Raw genomic sequence first — 19,371 nt, 5'->3', positions numbered from 1 at the left:
CTGAGGAGGAGGTCGTGCTGGTGGGGGGTGGGGGGGGGGTGAGCGACAGGGACATTGAAGGGAACCACTTGCAGCACATCTGTGCTGTCTGCCTGCCTGTCACCTGTCTGCCTGCCTGTCACCTGTCTGCCTGCCTGTCACCCGTCTGCCTGCATGCCTGTCACCTGTCTATCTGCCTGTCACCTGTCTGTCAGTCTGTCTGCCTGCATGCATTCAAGCTACTTGATTATTTCATAAAATTGTTCTGGTTCTGGCTTTCTGGTCTTTGCTGTTTTCAGTTGTCTAAATTGTTTATGGAGTCGTCGTTCGTTTCTTTCACTCCTGTATTGTTGTGTCGCTTAAAGCATTGGGAAAAAGACCACGTGGTTGAGCATGGTAAAGTCAGAAACTGGCTTCTGTGAGTTAATTTTCCCTGAATGAATTTTTTTTCTTCCTGTGGTCGATTAAGATGCAATTTGTACAATGTTTACATTATTGAGTTATTTCTTCATTGCAGGCGGATTGAAATATAGATGTAAATACAGATGTAAGCACTGGCTGAAGTACTTTTATATTGAAGATGTATTGAAAAATAAATGTTTAACATGGGAGTTGTAGTTCTTTCTTCAATGTAAGTTGAACCATGTTGGGAAATCGAAGGAACATTTCATGCAAAGAAACAGCCTGTGATGGAGGATCAAACCACAAAGAATAAGGATTAACCCGCTAGTTAGTCACAGAACTTCAAATACAAATACAGTACTCGGTCCTGAGATGTATAAGGCCACCACAAACTAGTAGCCTATAGCCACAAACTACTCATGAGTCATATGAACAAACAAAATATGTTTCTCTGCTGCCACCTCGCTGCGGCAACGTGAATTTAGTGGCTTGGGATTCTGTTTTTATTTTGACCAATGGGTTTCGCTGAAACCACCTTTATCTGATCAGCTGGGGTTAGTCATTAGTCACTAAATTTATATTTATCGGAGTCTTCTTATGATCAACCTCTCTCTCTCTCTCTCTCTCTCTCTCTCTCTCTCTCTCTCTCTCTCTCTCTCTCTCTCTCTCTCTCTCTCTCTCTCTCTCTCTCTCCCTCTCTGATATTACTAACCCTAGACAAATTACCCAGGCCATTATATATGTATTTATGTATTTATTTGTGCGTGGAAACATAGCCTGTATATTAAACACAATATAAATGAATAACTAAAAACGGTATACAAGTATTTAGTTGATGGTTGATGACACTGTTAATCATTTTTTCTAAATAAAAGACACATTTCCTGTCATGCTTCCAATGTCAAGAAGACTTACCCTTATTCCAGTGGACTGGAACCCAACACCCTCACTGTAACTCTACACAATACAAACTGGGGGCTACAACAGAGGGACTTCCGACTGGGAGGTCTAAACAAGTATAAGTACACCGTGACACAGACTCGCAATTTAGTCGGAATTCAGATTAGAATTGATGGTATTTCTTTATGAGTCTCGTAAAATAATTCGACCTGTTGAGTCGAGGTACTGCGTTCGGCCACCAGGTGGGGTCAGGTGATGAAAGAGGACAGATGAGAGGTGGGTCCCACCACTGATTGAGCAGAGTTGTGTGTTTACCGCCAGGTTCTCAGAACTTCAGAAGCCGACCTCAGCCCGTGTTTGGTGTGATCACTAATCCGGGGGTAGGGAGGGAGAGAGGCAGGCCCTATACTTCTCTCGCTTATAGATGCGAGCACAGTTCCTTTCCTTTGATTCTCTCCAGTCACAGTGATCCTGCACCGCGCGTTCCACTTCACCTCCTGCTGCGTGAAGTCGCTCGTCCCGCAAGAGTTGAAGGTAATTCAAAATTGTATCAATGTTTGTCAATCTTCTCAAAAAGTTGTGTGTCAATTCATTAGCGACTGGATCTTAATCGAAGATGTGTGCTTGTGTTTAAAGTAAACACAAACGAATAGATTATATCAACAAACAAAATGTACGTGCAAAAAAACACATTGATTCCATTTCAATGTGTTTATTATGCTTCTCTTTCAATATTGTTACTTACTTAAGATTAGTTGTTGTTGTTGTTGTAGTTAAAATGTTAGTTTACATTGTATTAAGTCCTGCTCATCTATTTAGTCATCATCTATAGTCATCTCATCTGTTGTCCGCGCCCAATATGTTGGCCAAATGACTTCATACGATTCGATTTGAATAACAGACATGTTGATATACAAATGTTATCTCTATACGTCAGTCAGTGCAAATTACGTCAAGCAGATGATAAACAACACTAACTGCTCTTGTTATCTGATTGCCTATCAAATGTTTGATATGATTAATTCACTAATTGATCAATCATGACTGATTGAAGGAGCTATATATCGCTGTAGTAGGCTAAACAGTTGGAGATAATCACATACTAACCGTCCTGGCTCTGGCTCTCTTGGTCCTGGTTGGGACCAACAGCATCGGGCAGAGCAGACGCTTCATAGACGGGCCAGGCGATGCATAATGTTATTTTACTGTTTTAATTTGATCTTATCCCCTGATACCTTACTGTTGTACTGTGTGCAATTTGCAAAGAGTTTTTTGTCATTTTATTATCGATCTGAGCTGCCCTTTACTCTAAACGTAAATAACTAGTAGTCCTATTTGCGCACAGGTCCTATCAATGATCAACAGGGCTGTGGCAGAGCTCCCTGTTTCAGGTTGTCTGGGACCGTTTTTAAATCGGTGGTGAGCTAACAGTTTTTGTGGGTCCACCGTGGTTGTTTTTCAGCAGATGGTAGAACACTGTTGGACCACCATAGACTCTGTGTACTGAATGTTCCAATTAGATTAAATTACATTTTATTTGTATGGCCATTAATCACCGTCACAGTCTCAAAGGGCTTAACAGGCTAAATATTGGATATAGACATATAAACAGACTTAATCATGTCTGTAATCAATCATGACATCATGTTCAGAATGATTGTTAGGATTGAATCCGTTTCTGTATAAAGGCTGACTCATGCAAGGCTAATATTTATCTGGAAGGGTGGCGACTAAAACCATTGTCTGGACTGGGTGATGTGGTTTCACTCCACTCCTTCGAAACGTTTACCCACCGCAACCCAACCCCAGCTCAGAACCCCCCCCAATCTCCTCTGATCTGTGTGAACAGGAGCAGCCGAGACCGCCGAGCCACCGCCCCGACCAGCCGACCGTCCCACCCTCCCCCTCGGATCCTCTGGACCCAGACCCCTCGCTCTCCCCTCGCTCTCCCCTCGCTCTCCCCTCGCTCTCTCCCCCCTGGCGCCCGGCGCGATGGCGTCCAACGGCAGCGTGGTGCAGGGCTGCGGCCCCAGCGTGGACTCGCTCTACTCCAACCTGTGTGACCTGACGGCAGCGTGGGGCATCGTGCTGGAGGCGCTGGCCGCGGCCGGTGTGGTGCTGTCCCTCGTGCTCTTCATCTCGCTGCTGGCCGGCATCCCCTTCATGACGGACAAGAACCAGCGGAGCTCGCTGGGGCTGCACGCCTGCTTCCTGGTCTCCACGCTGGGCCTCTTCTGCCTGACCTTCGCCTTCATCGTGGGGAAGGACTTCGCCACCTGCGCCTCCCGGCGTTTCCTCTTCGGCGTGCTGTTCGCCGGCTGCTTCTCCTGCCTGCTGATGCAGTCGGTGCAGCTCAACGTCCTGGCCAGGCGGACCGAAGGGCCCCGGGGGTGGGCCCTGGTCCTGGGGGCCGCGGGGCTGTTCCTGGTGGAGGCCATCATCAACACCGAGTGGCTCATCATCACGGTGGTGCGCTACCCGCTGGCGCCGCTCAACGCCACGGCGGCGCTGGGCCGCGCCTCGGCCACGCCCTGCAACATCGCCAACGAGGACTTCGTCATGGCGCTGATCTACGTGATGGCGCTGATCGCCGCGCTGGTCCTCGGCAGCCTGGCGGCCATGGGGGGTCCGCACAAGCAGTGGAGGGGCCAGGCGGCCGGGCTGCTGCTGATCAGCCTGCTCTCCGCGGGCATCTGGGCGGCCTGGATCGCCATGTACGTCTACGGCAACGAGCGGCACGGGAGCGGCCCGCAGTGGGACGACCCCACCCTGGCCATCGCCCTGGTGGCCAGCGGCTGGGTGTTCCTGCTCCTCCACACCGTCCCGGAGGTGTGCTGCTGGGGGGCGGCGGAGGACAGCCAGGAGAGCTTCCCGGAGGACGCGTACCCCAGCCGGGCGGTGGGCTACGAGACCATCCTGAAGGAGCAGAGCTCCCAGAACATGTTCATGGAGAACAAGGCCTTCTCCATGGACGAGCCCGGCCAGGGGAACAAAGGTACGAGCTCCAGCTCTAACGTTTGACTCTCAGTGTGTTGGAGTCCGTAGGTCTGCTGAAGGGAACTTTACCCTTTCTTTGTTATGTATGCTCATTGGAAATCACTAATAGGTTATAATATACTATCTAGAACTAGGACTCGAACTGCTTCACTTCCTCTTTTCATTGCCATCCATGTGTGTCCCTGACAGAGAACACTCCAGTATACACTCTTCTTACACTCCTCCATTCCCATGAAAGTACATTGAGGTCCAAACAGTGGAGTCAGCTAATGAGAGCTGGTCATCATTCACTACTGAGTGAGGAATGTTACATCCACATGACTTATCAATCATTAATCAGAAGGACTATATGGTCCATTGGCCCGCAACGGGTGGGGCCTTCTGATGGTTGAGGGTGGGGTCTTTGAGGTGGTTAAGGGTGTGGTCTGTTGGACAGTAAGGGGTGAGTCCTATTGGATGTTTAAGGGAGGGTTCTATTGGATGATAAAGAGTGACTCATATTGGTTGGGGGAGGGTTTGATTGGATGGAAGGGCGAGTTTTATGCAGTGGTAAAGGGGGAGGTCTATTTTATGGAATGGTGACGTCTATTGGATGGAGGGGTGAGGCCTTTTGGACAGTGAGGGGTGAGTCCTATTGGGTGATAAAGGGTGAGGCCTTTTGGACAGTAAGAGGTGAGTCCTATTGGATGGTTAAGGGTGAGGTCCATTGGGTGATAAAGGGTGAGGTCCATTGGGTGATAAAGGGTGAGGTCCATTGGACAGTGAGGGGTGAGTCCTATTGGATGGTTAAGGGTGAGGTCCATTGGACAGTGAGGGGTTAGGCCTGTTGGGTGGCGAAGGGTTCCGCCAATCGGTCCTTGAGGAATATCCCGTTCGACCGGTCTCGGGGAAACGTCCACTCTGTTAACATTTTTAATCCACGTGAATTAATAATCAATAACACACTTCTTATGGACGTCTGACCAGTGCACACAAACAGACAAACACTAAGTCCGTGGGGGCTGACTCTGTTGTCCGTTCTGTTGCATCTACAGTATTTGATATGCTGACCTTTTAGCAATTGGTTTACGATCCGGTGAAAGCCAGACCCCCAGACCCCGGACTGGAGGTCCTGCTGACCGGGCATTCGTCCCCTCAGCACCCAGGCTTTGATGTTCCCCAGAGGGGCTTATAGAGGCGCGGGCTGGCGTAGACCTGGGCGGTGTATTCAGATGGTAATGCAGGCGGTGCTGATCAATGAGGGCGGCCGTTGGCACGGAAGCTGTAGCGTGGAGGGTTCTGCCGGCCGGACCTCATTGTTGGCCACGGTGGGATTAGCATTGAGCAACAACAACCACACGTGTATGGCTCCTGCTCATACCGGCAAATATTTGATGGCCATTCTTTGACAGAATTATGTTAATCCATATGATATAACTAAAGCATTTACTACTCGGATAGATTTTTGATGGACAAGGACGATGTATTCGATTGACAAACCTTTGATTGATAGTCAAACTAATAAAGTAAAGCAACAACATGAGTGACCTGAGTGCCTAAAGCGCATTCCGGATCCTAATGGTCCAGGGAGCGACCCAAAGCGTTAATGAATGTCCCTGCCCCCCCCCACCCCCCCCCCCACCCCCCCCCCACACACACACACACACACACCGCTCCCTGATCCCCTCGGGAAACCGTTTGTCGTTGCCAACGCAGCCGTCTCCATGGAGACCAAGCATGGCGGTGTCTCATCCAGGCTGGTTGTTTCACCCTCTCACCTGAGGAGACACAACGGTCTCACCTGACAGCTGTCTGCTTACCACTAGTGTCAAAACAACATGCTGCACTTGTATCTCTCTCTCTCTCTCTCTCTCTCTCTCTCTCTCTCTCTCTCTCTCTCTCTCTCTCTCTCTCTCTCTCTCTCTCTCTCTCTCTCTCTCTCTCTCTCTCTCTCTCTCTCTCTCTCTCTCTCTCTCTCTCTCTCTCTCTCTCTCTCTCTCTCTCTCTCTCTCTCTCTCTCTCTCTCTCTCTCTCTCTCTCTCTCCCTCCCCACATCCCCGGCGTCTGTCACACAGAGTTTAAGAGTGAGTGAGAGAGAGCCGGTTGCCTGGGAACGGTGACACAGCCTGGCCTGCTGGGATAACACTTCCTAGGATCTTGATCATGTCAGTGAAATGGACGGGGGCCAGGGCCGAGGAAGGAACCCCCAGGGCTCGGTTTCCTCAGCGTTTCCTTACCGCTCTCTCTCTGGGGTGCAGGTCTGAAGCCCGTGTCGCCGTACAGCGGGTACAGTGGCCAGCTGCGCAGCTCGGTGTACCAGCCCACGGAGCTGGCCCTCATCAGCAAGGGCCATGTGAGTACGGGGAGCTGGGCCCCACGCACACACAGGACACCTGTACACGGTTACACACGCCCTGCACACACACTGCAAACACGCACACACACACACACTGCAAACACACACGCACACACAGGACACCTGTACACACAGTAGGTTTAATATGGTATACACAGCCCCGGGACACGGTTACACACACACTGCACACACACTGCAAACACACACACACACACACACACACACACACACACTGCAAGCACACACTGCAACACACACACACTGCAAACACAAAGACACAAACACTGCAAACACACACACACACACTGCAAACACACACGCACTGCACACACACACACACACACACACACACACACACACACACACACACACACACACACACACACACACACACACACACACACACACACACACACACACACACACACACGCCATCCAGTGCACTGGCCCAGGGCCCTGTCTGGTCTGGTCCCTCACCTCCTCCCTGCCCCCCCCCTCCAGCCCCAGACTGAGCTGTCCTACACCACCATCATCCCCCGGGCCTCCACCGGCTCCCCCGCCCAGAGCGGCAGCAGCACCCCCACCCTGCAGGGCGACAACGGACACGCCCACGGCAACAACGTAGGTCCCCCCCCCCCCGCTCCCCCCCCCCCCCCCCCCACGACTCCCCCCCCCCCCCTCTCGCCTGCACCCGCCCCGGTTCCTCTTCTCTCCTGTTCCCCCCCCTCTCCGAGCGCCTTGCCGTAGCCATGGCAACCTCCTCTCCAGGTTGCTTTATGAATCAGTCCTTTGTCCCTGCACGTCTTCCTCCTCTCTCTCCACCTCTCCCGTCCGTCTGTCCCTCTGAAGGACCCCTGTCCGTCCTCCGGCTGGTCAGCAGACAGGCCTGACTGGGGCCGGGCTGCTCTGACAGCACCTCCGGTCCCCCTGTCCTCCTGTCCTCCTGTCCTCCTGTCCTCCTGTCCTCCTGTCCTCCTCCTCTCCTCCTCCTCCTGTCCTCCTCCTGTCCTCCTGTCCTCCTCCTCCTCCTGTCCTCCTCCTCCTCCTCCTGTCCTCCTCCTCCTGTCCTCCTGTCCTCCTCCTCCTCCTGTCCTCCTCCTGTCCTCCTCCTGTCCTCCTCCTCCTGTCCTCCTCCTGTCCTCCTCCTGTCCTCCTCCTATCCTCCTCCTGTCCTCCTCCTGTCCTCCTCCTGTCCTCCTCCTCCTCCTGTCCTCCTCCTCCTCCTGTCCTCCTGTCCTCCTCCTGTCCTCCTCCTGTCCTCCTCCTGTCCTCCTCTCCTGTCCTGTCCCCCTGTCCTCCCCCTGTCCTCCCCCTGTCCTCCTCCTGTCCTCCTCTCCTGTCCTGTCCCCCTGTCGTCCCCCTGTCCTCCTCCTGTCCTCCCCCTGTCCTCCCCCTGTCCTCCCCCTGTCCTCCTCCTGTCCTCCTCCTGTCGTCCCCCTGTCCTCCTCCTGTCCTCCCCCTGTCCTCCCCCTGTCCTCCCCCTGTCCTCCTCCTGTCCTCCTCCTGTCCTCCTCCTGTCCTCCTCCTGTCCTCCTCTCCTGTCCTGCTGTCCTGTCCTGCTGTCCTGCTCCTTATCTGACAGAACAACAGTCAGTCAGTCTGTGTGTCCTGCTCTTCTCTGCTCCTTCTGCTCCGAGGGTTGCTTTGTTCTTCCAGCTAATCTGAATCATGTTTTGGATGATGAATGTGTTCGGTATTTCCAGGAGCACTTAGCAACATCCTTCGCCTTATCCTGTGTCCCTTGTTGCATCGTGCTGAACAAAGATACGATGAGATTACCTTGAACAACGTGAACGTTTATGACCTCAAACATTTTGTACCTCAAATGAGTTGTATCTTTTGAGATTAACGTTAAAACAAAGTGTGCGTCATTGTTGGTCTCATGTTATAGTTGACTTTTTGTTCATTTTATTTACGCTTTACTCTTGTGTTGCTCTCTGCTCCTTTTAAAGCACTATCATCGTTGTAGGATCACGTGTCTGGCTCTATAGAAATATGTTTTGCTTTGTCATCATCTGCTCATTAGCTCCTAAACATGCTAACCGCTTCTTTCTCCGCCTCTCAGGGGAACGGGCTGCATAAGGCCCCCCAGTGGTGAGCCCCGGTGACACGCCCCAGCAGCCCAGCCTTCAGCCCCAGCCTTCAGCCCCAGCCTTCAGCCCAGCCTCCATCAGCCTCCATCAGCCCCAGCCTTCAGCCTCCATCAGCCTCCATCAGCCTCCATCAGCCTCCATCAGCCTCCATCAGCCTCCATCAGCCTCCAGCAGCCTCCACCAGCCTCCATCAGCCTCCATCAGCCTCCATCAGCCTCCATCAGCCTCCATCAGCCTCCATCAGCCTCCATCAGCCTCCACCTGCCTCCATCAGCCTCCAGCAGCCTCCATCAGCCTCCATCCTGGAGCTCGCTTCCCTCCACCCTGTTTACCCACCCACATTTTTTTTTCTTGTTTGTTATTTTATAAATATTAGGTTTTTTTTAACGCTGCGGCCATCGGTGAAACCCTGAGCTGGTTCTGAAAGGGAGTAACACCACCTTTACACAACATGCCCCCCCTCCACCTCAACCCCTCCACCCTGCACAAGAGAACCTCACCGGATCCACATTGATGAGGGGGGGGGGGGGGGGGGGGGAAGATAAAGAAAAGCCCCGGCTCAAGCTTCTTTGAAAGGCCCCCCAGCCGGTACGACCGCCCCCCCCACCCCCGGAGCGGGGCTGGACTGGGGACAGACTGGGGACGGAGCGGGGACAGACTGGGGACGGAGCGGGGACAGACTGGGGACGGAGCGGGGACAGACTGGGGACGGAGCGGGGACGGAGCGGGGACAGACTGGGGACGGAGCGGGGACGGAGCGGGGACAGACTGGGGACGGAGCGGGGACAGACTGGGGACGGAGCGGTCGGTCGTCAGCGATGGACGGAGGACAATCATTATTTTTCTGCAGCGGTCGCGGTTCAGCGCCAGCGGCTTTGGGACTGGAGAGCAGACAGATGAACGGACAGATGAACGGACAGATGAACGGACAGATGAACGGACAGATGAACGGACAGATGGACGGACTGATGAACGGACAGATGGACGGACAGATGAACGGACTGATGAACGGACAGATGAACGGACAGATGAACGGACAGATGAACGGACAGATGGACGGACTGATGGACGGACAGATGAACGGACAGTTGGACGGACAGATGAACGGACTGATGAACGGACTGATGAACGGACAGATGAACGGACTGATGAACGGACAGATGAACGGACAGATGAACGGACAGATGAACGGACAGATGAACGGACAGATGAACGGACAGATGAACGGACTGATGAACGGACAGTTGGACGGACAGATGAACGGACTGATGAACGGACAGATGGACGGACAGATGAACGGACAGATGAACGGACTGATGAACGGACAGATGAACGGACAGATGAACGGACTGATGAACGGACAGATGGACGGACAGATGAACGGACAGATGAACGGACAGATGGACGGACAGATGGACGGACAGATGAACGGACAGATGAACGGACAGATGAACGGACAGATGGACGGACAGATGAGGCGTGCGGGGGCTGACAGCTGGGAACCAGGTGGGAGATCACGGCCCTCCTGTACGAAGGACACACTGATAAACACAAGCACCTGCACACAATGGGCACGCAAGCACACAAGTCCACGCGCACAAGCACACACGCACAAACAGGCACACACAGGGTGAGGATGTTCTCAGGCGCGCTTCGGGGGAGGTGGAGACGCGCCTCAGCGATGTTGGAGCAGGAGACGTCACGGACACAGAGCCGGGGGTTTGTTGGAGAACTCTGGGGCTGGGGATCGTCTGGAACAGGTTCTGTTCTCACCAGAGGGAGGGTCAAGCATGTGGAGCTGCTCACATATTAACCAGCATGCTGTTCATGATCAGGTTTAGAAATAGATTTCACTTTGTTTTATTTGTGCCTGAACCTCAGATATCCATAGTTAGTTTAGTTTTAAATATTCAAGTGTAATTATTTTTTTAATTAACTCTTAATTATTCATGGAAGCTGGTCCACATACATATTTAAGAAACAATAATATATACCATTATATTTCATCTGAACAATCTTGAGCTACATGCCTTAGCCTTATTCCATCCTTCTGGCTTTTTCAATCCAAATAAATATTGTTCTTTGAATAAGCAGTGAAAGTATGTTTTTATTTTGGCCAGGTGCCTCAAAAGACGTCAAAAGAAAACTAGAGTAATCATTGAGCATGTAAATGGAGAATTATACAGAGGTGGAAATATAACCTCTGTTCACTGATGGATGGCATCGGAAAATATCCTGCGTCAATTTATTTTTAAGTGGAGGCAGTCTCCTTTCTCTTGCTCTATCCCAATATGCTTTTCATTCCCATCTGTGGTACAGCTGTGCCCTTGGAGTGATTTGAGTGTTCAGACAGAGCAGGCATAATCCAGAATAATGTCAAACAGGTCACCCTGACCACAGCCCACAAAACGACCTGTTTAGGCCAGGAGAGGCTGACCGTATGATATAATGGGAACCAGTTCAGCCACATGATGAGTTGTGGTAAAGTGTTGACTGGACTTCTGACGTATAAATCGAGAACTAGTTTTATTTGGAACAAGAGAAGGGTGATGGTTTTGTTGGGGTTTGTTTATCACACACTATAAACCTGTTTTTCCTCAATACCAGTTTGTGATAAGCACAATTTATCACACGCAAAATCATCCTCTCACACGCCCTGTTGACAGTTACCTACGTACTGGAACCTGGACAGCAGAGGAACGTTTACAGCATGGATATGACAAGGAGGTGGACCCATGAACGTTTACAGATCAGATTGAGATTTGTTTCTGTGTTGAACACAAACATTTCGCCCTCTTTCATTTTCACTCTCTTCGGTTTAATCTGGAAATATTTAAAGCTAAAGAAGGCAATTAGGGGAAGCAAGCCAGAGTGGCGGAGCTGATTGAATTGATTGCTGCTCGGGATGCAAAGAGAATTTGGCAAATGACAAAAATGCTGCTTGAATAGATTGCCTAGCGTAGCTTTAATTGACAAAATGACTATCTAATCAATACGCCACGAGAGGTTTTGGTTTGCAGTGATTTAATAACAGCTGTGGTTGGTTGTTTGGCACGTCAACAAGCAGATTGTCTCAGTTTTATTTCATAACAGCTTTTATAAAACTGAGTCATGGGTGTGTTTACATAGTATTTTACGGCTTTGTGACGATCGGAATCAATCATCGAACTATCTGTGTTAACCCAAATGGAGCATGTACTGGATATGTAAGAGAGAGAGCGAACATACGTAAGGTTTCACTGGAAGCAGGGTTTGCATAATGCAGTTATGTCAATATGCATTTTTCAAGTATCCAATTTTCACTGGACACCTCACAATCTAGGCAACTGTTGATTCAGTAGAGATTAGGGGTGGTGTGTGTGTGTGTGTGTGTGTGTGTGTGTGTGTGTGTGTGTGTGTGTGTGTGTGTGTGTGTGTGTGTGTGTGTGTGTGTGTGTGTGTGTGTGTGTGTGTGTGTGTGTGTTTCCAGCTATGACACATGATGTAGTGCTGCTGCTCTCCCTTTCCTATTGCCACGGCCCGGCTGAGGTGTGACTGTTGAGCACACACCTGGGAAGCTGTGTCATTGTTTGTGTTTAACTAAATGGCCGTGTGTTTTATACTTGTATCATTTGACTGTGGGGCTGAAACAGTATATTTCAGCCCCATATTTCGGTTACTCTCTCAATCTTTCCCTTATGTCTTCTCTCTCATTGTTTGCCTGTGTCTCCCTCCCAATGCCCCCCCCCCCGAGGTACGTCAGGTGTGGTGACGGTCACATTTCAGCCCCCGCACCATCTGCCCCCCCCCCCTCCTCACCTGTGTCAGGCTGGGGTCTCTGAGGTACAGCTGGCCTGCGGGTCACCGGTTCTCCACCCCGGTGATTCCCCCCCTTCTCCCCTTCTGCTCTGCCCTGATAACCCCCGCTTCCTCCACCACAAATAAGGAAAACAAAGAGGCTGAATCAGAACCCTGGTGGAGCTTCTGCCGGACCCCAAGGCGGCATGGTGGTGGTGTTTAGTTTGGGCCGTCCTGCGTTTGTGTGACAGAAGGAATGCAGAGAGGCGATGCCGCTGCTGCAGGCAGATAAGAGACAGCAGGAGCCCGGTCAGATGCATTGTCTGTTCCTCTCCTTCTGTGGTGTCCGCTGGGAGGAGACGGGAGGGTTCTCCTGCTGCGCCAGCAGGACATTTAATACTCCTGCATGACGTCGTAGTAGTTACGTCTTTTATTTATTTTTAAACCTCTTTTTGTAATGTTCAGGGAAAAGGTGTCAAAAACTACAATAATTAAGTTTGAGTCTGCAGCTTTTTACCCCACAGCACCTGTGTGTTTGAGAGTGTTTGTGTCTGTGTTTGAGAAAGTGTGTTTGAGAGTGAGGTGGGGGAGGGGGGAGGGGGGTAACACTTAATTATTTTGTTACCATACTGCAGCCTTGTTGTAGAACGAAAAATGAGACCAAAATATGATATTGGCTGCCAGAACGCAACAGACTGCAATATATTTTACACATGCATGCCTCAACAATTTTAATTTCAGGCATCAATATGCGATGTGAAGTCATGCATTTATTACAATAATACGGTGTCAAAACAAACTTGTTACATGTGACTTTTAAACGCTTCAATATTTTTACTTTAGTCGGAACAAGTGTGGATAACCCAAGGTGAACCCAAACTGCTGAACCAAACCCATGGCAGTATCTGCTGACTAGTTCCTACTGGTGACAAACTAACCCAGACGCTGATAGCATTGCAGAGCAATCCCCTCTGAGCGTTGGCCACACTACCTGGTCTGTTTGTCGTGATGAAGGAGGATGAAGAGGACGTCCTGTCTTTAGGCTGATGCATGTCCCTCGTCTTCAGGGATCTACGAGACAAGATCCTGGAAAGCCATGTCAGGGGGGTTGCAAAGCTCTTACTGTGAGCTAATTAGAGGCTACCTGGTGATAGCAGACAACACACACACACACACACACGCCCACACTCCCTGGTACACAACACGCACACACACGCACACATACTCCCTATTAGATAACACACACACACACACACACACACTCCCTGGTACACAACACGCACACACACTCCCTGGTACACAACACGCACACACACTCCCTATTACATAACACACACACACACACACACACACACACACACACACACACACTCCCTTGTACACATCACACACACACACACACACACACACACACTCCCTGGTACACAACGCACACACGCCATGCAGCCATCATTACTGCGTTGCCTCCCTCGCCGTCTGACCCCGCCTGGGTTCAGGTGGGTTCAGCCGATGCAGACGGAGTCCCGGGAGGTTGCAATCTTTTTTTGCTGTCGATATTCTATGATTAATTTTGATCCTTTAAAGCTCCCGTCCATGCAGCTAGCCTGCCTAAGGATCTGTAGACACAAGCGACTCACAACTAAGTGTGAGCATAAATGTGTTCCTCAGTGCAATGTGATGAAGTTCACTGGGTATCAATAACACTGGGCTTTAAAACGTTATGTGAGGAAGCAGATGCAGAAGGAGTTGGGGGCACAAGGATGTTAAAAAAATATGTCACGGGTTAATTAAGTTGTGAATCAATGTATGAGACTATAATGGAGTAGCTCTGGGTTGGTTTAGTCCTATATTTATATTTATAACCCTGGTGTTCCTCTGATGGTACGACTTTGCCAATGCACAGGGCACATGAAACGCCTCTCTCCCTGTATCTTCCCATCTCCCCCCAGCCATAAAGTACATGGAATCTAAACACATGAACTATGTAAAAGGAAGAAAAACAAATACAATGTCCTCCACAGGTGAAAAGGTTACAGGGTGCAGGTTGAATGAAAGCACACCTTCTTGAACCCATGTGTAATGTATACAAACTTCAGGTTGGGGTTCAAACTACAGGTTTTATGGCGCCGCTGGCCGCAGTATTTCCAGCCAGGGCCACGGTCACCTCCATGCTATCAATATGCTAGTCTATTTGAAGTTCACTAACCAGTGGTGGAGCTGTATGGATTCTTTGACCCGTCGGCCGTTATAACCAATGATTTACTAACACCCATCAACGCTCTGTGGAGCACATGGCCTGTGAGACAACACTGAGCGGCTGGTCTCGTTTAACGAGGGTTGTCGACTCTCTGATATTATTACCGAACCGAAACTTGCTCTTACATTTTCTGTCCCGTTCAGATATGAATAGGTTAACGATGGAGAAGGAAATGCAGAATGAAATTTTAATGTATTAACCCAGACATGTTTACTGGACACATCCTAAACTGAAAGCTCTGTGTGATCATCCTTCAATGGCCCACACCTGTGATGATCACAGCGCAACTCATCTTTGCTGCTCCTTGTGTTTCTATTATATCCCCAGAAGCAATCGTGTGCTGTATTGTGTTTCATCCTGATGTTGGTAGGACTGACAATGTTGTGGGCTTTTTTTGGTCGCCAACTTTGGCGCAAAAAGTTACATTGCTAATAACATTTAGGGCATTTAGCAGACACTTTTATCCGAAGCCACTTCATTAATTCTTAAACAATAATTACATTTGTCAGAAGAAAGAGAAACAATATATCGCTGTCTGGGCTCTAATGATATACTTTAACGTTTCTCACCGGCTTAACTTTTCAATCCCTTACATTAGAGCAGGGCTATTCAACCTACTTAACAAGTGGGCCGAAAAGGAAAACCACTGGGGGTTCATGGGCCAAACAGAGTAAAACTATGTGAATGATTCGCTACAAATAAATCGTACTTAAAGTAGTGTTAACTTAATATATATAGTACTACTACATGGAATAAACTTGTCAGACGCATTCCTTCCTTCTTCACTTTTAATCGTATCATTACAAAAGATTTTGTTCTCACATATTTTAGACACGTATTTAGAATCAAACAATGTTGTTTGAATCATCACAAAACAGAACTACTGTACATATGAGACATTTTGAGCCAGTGAGTCAGTGAGAAAGATTCCACTGCCTTGTTTGCCTAGTTTGGCTCATCCTGAGACACTCATGCAGCTTCTCATAGGTCATGGAGCAACGTGCCCTTGTTCTGATGGCATTCATATGAGAAAAGCTAGACTCACACGTATCGGTTGAGCCAAACATTGTCAGAATAAGTGATGCCAGTTCCTGATTGTGGGGTACTGATACTGGCTAGTATCACCGGCTACACACAGAAACCTGATTTGCATGCAACTATGTTTCTCCTTTATTTATTGATTTTTTTGCATGCAACCTCTTGCGGGCCAGAAAAAAATTAAGAGGGGCCGCATTTGGCCAACGGGCCGCTAGTTGAATAGGCATGCATTAGAGGTTTCCATTGATTTGTCTGTGATTGCTATCAGCTTTGAATGTGAGGAGTATATGTGATTGTCATATCGAAGGGGCTTTCAGGTGTGCCGCGCCGCCCTGGAGAGCACTTTGTCTCTGCAGAGGCAGAACACTGCGCTCTTTGTGAGCCGCTGAACAAAGCGGGAGCTGTGTGTCCGCCAGGAGGATGGCACCTGAGCACCGCCGGTCCGCCCTGCTGCAGGGTTGTCTTCGCTCAGGCTCACATCTGAGCTTATCGTGGCTGAATTCACCAAAAAATAACAATAAGGGAGGATTTGATTAATTAACAGATTAATTAAGGTGCACTACGCATTCCAAATACAGCATTGAGATCTCAGCTAGGATGACACAGGTGGTCCAAAAGAAACTGCTAGGTCACTGGAAAAATACTAGAGGTAATCTGAGGGTAATCTAACAACGATGTCGTTGTGAATCTGAAATCTGAAAAGCATTTTTTACTGCCAGCATTTCTATTGCACTTTGGAAAGCACAAACACGTTGAGTGGTGCAGCTCAAGGCTTCAAACGTAGGGAATGTGCGCGACTATTTTTAGCAGTACTGTGAGGCATGGTGTTTCACAACTCTGATCAAAAGCCCAAGCAGAGTGTGAGGCATGAGTGACTTCCCTGAAGCAATCCAATAAAATCGCACCTTCACCAATTAGGAAGGTGTTTTTCCAAGGGCAAACCGTGGACACAGCCATACTTTGGATGACATAACTACGTACCCCTTCACTCACAAGCAAACACACACACACACACAAACATTCACACACACACACACACACACACACACACACACACACACACACACACACACACACACACACACACACACACACACACACACACACACACACACACACACAGTGCCCATACGTTTCATGTGCTAAGGTTGTGCGTTTTCGTCGGGGAGACACATTGACAGAACGCTGCCCAGGTCACATGTCAGCGCGGGCCGTCCCGGAGCTGTAGAAAGAGGAGCCCTCTCCATTCTTCTCTGGCTGCATACCGGGCATTACTCGGGTGCCGGTGTGCGGACCGACCCAAGGTAGCGGAGAGCAGGGGTGGTGTTGCATCATGTCAGCCCAAGGAGAGTCCATGTGAATGATTGGTCAGCTCCTCTTTGTCACAACGACTATTACTACGACTCCTACTACTATTACTACTACTGCTACTACTACTAGCACTACTAATCCTACTACTATACTACTACTACTACTACTACTGCTTCTACTACCACCACTACTATTATTATTATGATTTTTATATATTTCTTATGATTATTGTATCATCATAATAATCATATACTGATGAATATAATACTGTCATACCAATTACAACTGCAAAAGCTATTTCTGCTATTGAACAGGACAATAATATCATCATGATTAAAACAATATTATCAATCCTTATAATTCATATCAAGAACAAATTAATAATACCAAAAAATACAACAGGGTTCCTACATGCATCATCATATGACCGCTTCACCACAGAAGAGGAAGATGAAGATGACAAACCCTGATCATCATCCCTGGGTGAGGGCCCTTCGCTGCCGCCATTGGGATGATAACCAATAGGATTACCTCCAGTCCCGCCTCCTCCTTTACCTTACTGCCAGCTAATTTCCAAGGCCTTTTTATACATTATCCTGGTCCCCTCGAGATACCTCCTCTCTCCAATGAAAAGGTGGTATGTCAGGTCACAATATATACCGCACTATAGCCCAAAAGGCTGATACCGAGGTTGTGCCCTTCCCTAATTACTTTATTGTGTGGATTCCTTTATCTGCCTTGTCTTCTTTCAACATGTCCACTTCCTCACACAGTGTGTTGTAAATCAACATGGCCTCTCTCACCTTGACAAGGCTTTGTCCATGGCCAACCCATAAAGGTCACTCTCATATCTTTGTTTTCTTGTATCAGACCTAAATCCTCTGATGTTTCTGCCTATACCATCTGAGTTTCACTAGAAGTTTTACGATAAGCATCCTGAACACCAATTGCTTCTCTGAGGTGCTGACAGGCTGACAGTGTATAACTTAACCAGATGCTTGCCTCAATTTGATCCTATGTGATTCCATAAAGGGATATTAATACAATGATATATCAACTTATCTAAGAAGGCAATGGACCAACCTTTTTTTTTTTGGATACTTTGTGGTCTCATTTAAAAATATGCCAGCATGATTGATTCATGTAAAAATGTACCATATAAGTTAGCTGGTTAGTTATCAAACTAGTTTGTCTGTCATTTAGCTAGCTAGTTAGTTAGTTATCAAACTAGTTTTTCGATCATTTAGCTAGTTAGTTAATTAGTAAGCTTGTTAGTTAGCTATTTAGTTTATTCTGTTATCTAGCTAGTTATATATTCAGCTAGATAATGACTTTGTTACCAATTACTAGTTACCTAGTAACTTAGAAACGTAGTCCTGGATCTCTGTGTTCACCAGGGGTATGAGTCCTGTCCTGTTGTTCCACAGCACTAGAAAGATAAGGTAGCCAGAAGACACACAACTGCTATCACCAGCCTAGCAGCACCTGCTGCGTTTCCATGGAGTCACGCAAACATGGAGGTCCACAGGGACCCCCCCCCCCCCGCCGAACACAACGGGCCTTTCAACTGTCATGCACACACGTGAAGACTCAGAGCACAAGGGCACTCAGGCACGTTTTCAAAGTAAACACACATTATCGTTGGTTCCATCCTGACCGACAGACAGAAAGACAGACACACACAGGCATGCACTCACACAGAGACACAGACAGACAGACAGACAGACAGACAGACAGACAGACAGACAGACAGACAGACAGACAGACAGACAGACAGACAGACAGACAGACAGACAGGCAGGCAGGCAGGCAGGCAGGCAGGCAGGCAGGCAGGCAGGCACACACACACACACACACACACACACACACACACACACACACACACACACACACACACACACACACACACACACCCTATTTCACAAGAACAATTTGCTTTACTCTTTCATTGCAGCCGAACCATATGCAACATCCGTGAACATCCCGATGTGAAGTATTCATAACAAACGTTAATTAAAAAAATATTTTCAACAGCGACCGCCGCACAGAATTGTCCTTGTGTTTTCAAGGACCAAAACCCAGCAGGGTTAAAAAAAAATGAAAGTAAATAAAGAACAACTATAGCAATAAATTTAGCGTCATCTGGTGGCTGGAGACGGAAATCACAACTACATTCTAGAGGGCGGTCCCTCTAATGGCTTCTAGTGTTCTGATTGGTTCAGATAATGGCAGCCTTCCGTGTCATTGGACCCTCGATTTTCCTTCCGCCAATCAGCGTTTGT

At 48.8% G+C, this 19,371-nt stretch overlaps 1 protein-coding gene across 3 annotated transcripts; it reads left to right on the top strand.

Annotated features, from left to right (window-relative positions):
• Nucleotides 1–1,591: 1,591 nt before the first annotated feature.
• gprc5c (G protein-coupled receptor, class C, group 5, member C) lies at nucleotides 1,592–9,235 on the top strand. Of its 3 annotated transcripts, none has more exons than XM_056577769.1 (5): nucleotides 1,592–1,815; nucleotides 3,131–4,276; nucleotides 6,516–6,610; nucleotides 7,115–7,234; nucleotides 8,679–9,235. In XM_056577769.1, exons 2-5 carry the CDS (start codon nucleotides 3,274–3,276, stop codon nucleotides 8,709–8,711), a joined length of 1,251 nt encoding a protein of 416 aa, XP_056433744.1. In that variant the 5' UTR covers nucleotides 1,592–1,815; nucleotides 3,131–3,273; the 3' UTR covers nucleotides 8,712–9,235. The 3 variants fall into 3 exon arrangements, with proteins under 3 accessions (XP_056433744.1, XP_056433743.1, XP_056433742.1); XM_056577768.1 differs by lacking the exon at nucleotides 1,592–1,815 and having other exon boundaries at nucleotides 3,182–4,276; nucleotides 8,679–8,737; nucleotides 8,818–9,235; XM_056577767.1 differs by lacking the exon at nucleotides 1,592–1,815 and having other exon boundaries at nucleotides 3,182–4,276; nucleotides 8,679–8,737; nucleotides 8,775–8,799.
• The last annotated feature ends 10,136 nt before the right edge of the window (nucleotides 9,236–19,371 follow it).

The sequence above is a fragment of the Gadus chalcogrammus genome, chromosome 18, assembly GCF_026213295.1.
Source record: "Gadus chalcogrammus isolate NIFS_2021 chromosome 18, NIFS_Gcha_1.0, whole genome shotgun sequence".
Classification (NCBI taxonomy): domain Eukaryota; kingdom Metazoa; phylum Chordata; class Actinopteri; order Gadiformes; family Gadidae; genus Gadus; species Gadus chalcogrammus.
This window is presented reverse-complemented; position numbering and strand designations above follow the sequence as displayed.

Excerpts from the sequence above, each read along its gene's own strand:
- gprc5c (XM_056577769.1), top strand. The coding sequence starts at position 3,274 with ATGGCGTCCAACGGCAGCGTGGTGCAGGGCTGCGGCCCCAGCGTGGAC. Across the intron at positions 4,277-6,515 it reads GCCCGGCCAGGGGAACAAAG|GTCTGAAGCCCGTGTCGCCG; the intron begins GTACGAGCTCCA and ends TCTGGGGTGCAG. Across the intron at positions 7,235-8,678 it reads GACACGCCCACGGCAACAAC|GGGAACGGGCTGCATAAGGC; the intron begins GTAGGTCCCCCC and ends TCCGCCTCTCAG.